At 40.8% G+C, this 6,087-nt stretch overlaps 1 protein-coding gene across 1 annotated transcript; it reads right to left on the reverse strand.

Annotated features, from left to right (window-relative positions):
- Nucleotides 1–493: 493 nt before the first annotated feature.
- On the reverse strand, nucleotides 494–2,968 carry LOC120801568 (piggyBac transposable element-derived protein 4-like). The gene is made up of 2 exons (XM_040148707.1): nucleotides 2,692–2,968; nucleotides 494–2,314 (listed from the first exon to the last, which is right to left on the reverse strand). The coding sequence occupies exons 1-2, from the start codon at nucleotides 2,832–2,834 to the stop codon at nucleotides 532–534; spliced, it is 1,926 nt and encodes a 641-aa protein (XP_040004641.1). The 5' UTR covers nucleotides 2,835–2,968; the 3' UTR covers nucleotides 494–531.
- Between the last annotated feature and the right edge of the window lie 3,119 nt (nucleotides 2,969–6,087).

Raw genomic sequence — 6,087 nt, forward strand, 5'->3', positions numbered from 1 at the left:
GGAGCACGTTTCAGATTCTAAAAATAAGATTTAAAAGTAGGATGCAAATAACAGAATCGTAATTAAACTATGACATCAAAAAAACAACCTAATTATTAAAATAATCGAAATGGTACCACTTTTCAAGGCACTTTTTATGAAGGGTTTATAAGATCCAATTGACCGCTTTCTAATAGGTTATGCTTTATAAAGTGGTTATAAAAGGTATATAAACCACAATTAGTGCCCTTACCCCGTGGGGTCAAAGGACATTTTCTCAATTGTTACATATCTTCTTAAATTCACCTTTTAAAAAAGTTACTTGCATATAACATGAAATTTTGTAATATATATTTTATAGGAGAGGCGTTGTATCTCACTTTCACCAAATATTAATGGGACTGACACTAACTGGGACTGAATATTGACTTCATACTACATATTCACCTTGATGGGATGTGTGCAAAGGAAAAATGAGCATTACAACAGTTTTTTTTTAAAACCAAATATTTACTCTATAGGAAAAAAAACCCCACTCAATATGCACAATATTTACATAACGTATATGTTTTCATGTCTCATTTTTTTCAGCTCATGCCATGCTGCAAAACAGTTTCTGTCCAGCTGTAGGCAGAGGGAAACATCGCACTCCCTGCATTTCCAGGGCGTGTCCTTTCGGCGCCCTTGACTATGGCAGTGTTCACACCTCCTGCGTCCCATGGTGGCTCTCGCGCTGGGGCTCGCTGCACAGACATCGGCGATAGGCACAGGAAGATGACCTGCAGGGGCCCGGGCGGGAGCTGTGCGGAGAGGCTTGCCACAGAGCTCAGCGGTCAGCTCCTCCATGAAAGCTCTGCGTGTCATGGGTTTTGCTTGCTGGGCCAGACAGAGTTCCTTGTGAATAATGAAGCTGTTGGTGGTGGCAATGTCCAGAAAATGATAAAAGAGGTTTCTGTACCAGCGCATTGTTTTATGTTGTGCAGAGTAATACTGAATGAGGTGGTCTGATTGATCAAGTCCAACCCTGCGTGCATTGTACTCCATAACTGGTGTGGGACAGGGGATTGATACCTTTGTCCAGGAGCCATCTTGTTGTCTCACCCTCCTCTGTACAGTTTTACCAGAGTGTGCTGTGTGAATTGTGGAGCAGACTGATACTTCCCTCGTGTCCATCCATTTCACATAGACAATGGGGCCATCCCGGATCCACCTTATGGAGCCTCTCTCTGATTTTTTTGTGAGGGCGTTTAGGTCTGTCTGAGGAGTGTCCTTGCAGTCCTCCCTGTAAGTCCCACAGGCGGCAAATCTGCACTCATGGAGAGCCCTGAAGAGCTTGGGGCTAGAATGAAAATTGTCCATATAAATGTGGTAGCCTGTGCCTAGGTAACTTGGTTGCACAAGGGACATCACAGCGTCGTAGGACAGGCCATGTCCGAAAGGGATGTCACTTTTGCCGGTGTAAATTGAAAAGTCCACTGTGTAGCCATTCCTTGGATCAGCCAAGACAAACAGCTTGTATCCCCACTTTGTGGGTTTTGCTTTCATATACTGGGTCATCCCAGTTTTAGCCTTGTAGGCAACCATTCTTTCATCCGCGGTCAGGTCTCTGTAGGGATGATAAAATGACTTGCATGCGTCCTTGATGGTGTCCATCAGGGGTTTTAGCCTGAACAGTTTGTCATGGTGGTCTGTGCCCTTTTTCCTGTCATTATGGACATCCTCATCAGGGTCGCTGAGATGAAGGTTCCAAGATATTGTTCTGTATCTGTCCCGTGGCATGATCTGTGATGGAAGAGACAAAGAAAAAAGGTGATTCTGTCTCCAGTAATCCACGATACTGTCAAGTTTTACCATGGCCATGTACAGAAGCAGCCCAATGTACTTGTAAAAATCCCCTACGTCCAAGTCTGTCCATTTGTACTTCTTTCCCTGTGATATCTTTTTAGCAGCCTGCTTGTTTGTGTTTTGGCACAGTGTTTGTACCGCTGGTACAGGGAAGAAAAGTTTGAAGAGGTCGAGGGGTGTATATGTGGAGGTGGAGCTGAGCTGTACGCCTGGTGTCCGAGCCGGTTTAAACCTTGAGACATGTGGAGCGGTGTCTGGATCCTTGTCTGTCTTCCAAGACAGTGGAGCCGGATGCTGTGTCGGTGGGGGCGCCGGTTGCTGCGGGGAAGGTTCCTGTGCTCGGGGGGCGCGGGACCTCTTCGCTGGCCGGGCTGGTGGCGATGGCCGTGGTGGAGGCCCCTGTGCCGTGGTGGCAGGCAGAGAAGGAGATGGTGGCTGCTGGAGAGATGCTGCGTGTGGTTCACTGGGCTCTGGCAGCTCTGAATCCTCTCTGTAATAATAAAAAAATAAAAAATAAAAATTTAGGGCATTCACTACTACTAAGGTCATTGAAAGAGAGTTCTCACCCCTTTCTCCTTTGTTCTTCCAGATCCCCCACGCACAACAATTCACACCTAAGAGGAATGTTAGGGAGGTACCTGCTTCATGGATGCCTGTGTGATCATGATTATGTTATTTGATCCCATAGACGCTCAACAGTTGGGCCAAGAAAGCCTAATACTGCTGTTTGACATGACTTCAGGCCACAAGAAATAAGATGACTTTTAATCAAGAGTAACCCTTTAATGGTCAGTCAAGTTTGTCAAACAAAGTTCATGACTATGGTAGTGTATTATAGTATACTATATAGTATAGTTCATGAATTACCCATCTTCAATTGGACCCAAATTATTTGGGTATTCCTCTTCGTCGTAGGAATCAAACCCTTCCGTCTCCGAAGCCCCGTCGTCCTCGTCGCTACTTTTCAAAACATCTGCTAAAGCCTCTATGCCTGTCCGATTTCCCTCCATTTTTTTTCAAGCCCCTCCGTTGAGGACCGAATGAAAAACTGCGGCGTTTTTCTAAATTGATGGGTAGGGCCTCAGAGGTTTTTTTTTCGTTTTTTTTCTGAGCGTTCATTGGTCAGTTTCACACAAAATGTGGACGGACGCACGAATCCACCAATTACGCGCGGCGGGGCGGCAAACGATTGTTTGTGTTCGCCGAGCTCTCTCCTCTGCCCCCTAGCTCCGGCGGTGAGTCACGTACGATCTCACGAGAATGGGGACAACGGAAGCGGAGAGTTCCGCAGATGCCGAAGTTCGAAACCGTATTTCTGCGCCGAACTATCGCGAGGATGTTGACAGAAACGTAGAGTAAACGCGTCGCCGCGTTCAAGAGGGTCGATGCGGGTACTTCCCTTTTCAGATTACTACAACTTTCCTCGTAGAAAGGAAAGTTGTTGTTAATCTACTGAGCAGATTTAAAGAAAAAAAAGCAAATTATTAAAAGAATCAAAATAGTGCTAATTTTTAAATAAGGTGCTCTTTATAAAGGGTTTACAAAATGAAATAAATGCAGTGTTAAAGAGGTACTTTATCTTCAGATTAGTGCAATTTTCGGCACACAAAGGAGGTTTGTGGTAATAAAAAAAAAAAATCTGAGACTCTAATAAAAAGATTTAAAAGTATGATGCAAATAGCAGAATCTTGAATGAACAATGACATTAAACAATAGCAGCTAATTACTGAAATAATCATAATGGTAGCACGTTTTAATAAGACACTCTTAATAATGGGTTTACAGCTGTAATATAGCTACAATATTTAAATGTGTGATACAAATCGTAGAATCTAAAATGAACAATGACATGAAATAGCAGCTAATTATTAAAATTATCACAATGGTACCCCTGTCTAACAAAGCAAATTTTATAAAGGGTTTATAGACTGCAATAAATGGCTTTATTGAACAGGTCGCGATTTAGTGTTGCACTTCCATAAAGCTCCCCAGTTTCCCCAAAACTAGATCTCACATTTCCTATAATGCAGCTTTCTTTATACGTATTCTTTGCGCTTTAGTGAGACAGTCCTTCAATGGAGTTATTCCAGTAGAGCAATTCAGATTCAAATATAAATGATTCAAAATTCCGGTTCTTACGACACATATTTCTGCCCATAAAACTCATCCTCCACCGTGATTCTTGCTTCGTCTGTTTAGCCAGCTCATTAACTTATCAGGAAGACCACTTGCCCTATAGAAAAGGGCTGCAGGCCATCCCGGCGGAATACATTTATTAACAGTTTATTAACATTTACAGCTGCAGACTTGAAGGGATACAGTGAAAGATGAAAGTGGGAAACCTTTGTAACCTTTATTAATGACTGTATAAACATTCGTAACAAAATTTGTGCTGTATAACAAAGATAGCATTAGTGCCCTTTGTTTAGGACTTCCTAGCATTTATAACTGCTGAGCTGATGGCTTATTAGAAAGTCAGATGCTCGTGGCACTATATTACTAGCATTTAGAAGGTGAGATACCCATGTGGTTTAGCAACATCTGTGACCGCATTGTCACTGAATAGAAACCAACAGCCATGTCATTACCAGTAGAATGTATTAAAGCAGAACACACTGATGCATTGATGACACCGATCTTTATTCAAACAACTGTCTGACTTGAAAATGTAATGAAAAACAACTCCTCTCCTTCCCAACTTACTGTATTCAATACAATGAAAGCGACACATGAGGCCTTTAACTTGAGGTGCCTTGATGTCAAAGACAAACAACCTGAGGTTTATTTTAGGTTATTTTTTTTAACTTCACAAATTTTCACTCAAGCACCAATGATAGTAATCAAGGATCTTTGGCGACAAAAAAAACACATCATATTTCCGGTTATGACTTTCATAATAAAACCCCATTGACAATCCTATGTGTTTTGGCAACGTTTTTAACCAAGTAAAGTATTATCGTGAAACAAATAGTTAATACATATTATCTATGGAGGTGATTAAATGTGTGATAACATCATCAAACGCTACAATGTAACACATTATGTAGCTGGTTGTTTGCGAAAAGTTGTGAAACACGAGAAAATATATTTCCGGTCACATTTTGTCTTGACTTCAGAATAAAGGTGAAAAAGTAGTAAGGTAAGTAAAGGTATGATGTATTTAAAAAAAAAAAAAACTATGAATATATAGGTATTTTAGGGGCAAACTTTTTGGAGCAACAAAAGCACAACGTTGTGATAAAGATATTATAAGACTGGGAAAACGATTTAAAAAAAATTGTAACCTATTTGTAATATAACATAAAACGAGTGAAATTTGAAAAAAATACCTTCTCTTTGCAAATTCAACAAGAGAAAAATGAAAACATAATGAAGTCAAAATAATAGAGAGGAAATTAGTTATATAGAGAATATCTTTTAGTTGTGATGTAACTGTTTACTCTAATCAAGGCACATATGTAAAAGTAATGCCACAATGTAAAAAATACTCCATTACTTGTAAAAGTCATGTGTTCAAATTTAATATTTCAAGCTTAAATTTTTACTTGTCGGAGTAAGCAGAAATGGAAATACTTAAGCATCCAAAATTTGTTCTGAAGTCAGATATTTGAGTAAATTACTTGAATAATCAGGAACTATTTTTAAAATGGAGCAGTTGTGGCAAAAGTGCCAAATGTTGGCTAGTTCTAGCCTTTCAGATGTGAAGATTCGGTGCATTTGTTTCTCTTTTCCTGCGGGTTTCTCTCTATGATACTAAACCGGATATCTTTGGGTTCTGGACTGTCGTCCAGACAAAACAAGACATTTGAAGATGTTACACCGAGCTGCTGAGAATCGCAGCAGACAATTTTCTCTACTCTCTGGCATTTGATAATGGAATAAATACAGTTGCAGCCCTAAAGTGTGGGCTGCTCGGTTAACTTTCCACCACAGACTCAAGGCATACTACATAATCGGTTGATTCACACCGGCAATAAATGTCAATACAACTTGTGTAGTGTTTCAACCCCGGGGTTGTTTACACCAGCCACATAAATGATTTTATTCTGAAAAACGCGTCAGGGAAAAACCGGAAAATGAACTGTTGTGTGTGTCTTGCTCCAGAGAACTCGTGTCAAACAAGAGGCAATAGACCCTTTCTCCTCTTTCCTATCGCTAGCCGCCGGATGGTTTCCTCTTATTTTTGCGGAAGTGATGATATTTTCCAAGGAGCTACATTATGTAAATTGCGTTGCACAATCGTGCACGTCTGGCTGAGTGTCA

The sequence above is a fragment of the Xiphias gladius genome, chromosome 16 (assembly GCF_016859285.1).
Source record: "Xiphias gladius isolate SHS-SW01 ecotype Sanya breed wild chromosome 16, ASM1685928v1, whole genome shotgun sequence".
Classification (NCBI taxonomy): Eukaryota; Metazoa; Chordata; class Actinopteri; order Istiophoriformes; family Xiphiidae; genus Xiphias; species Xiphias gladius.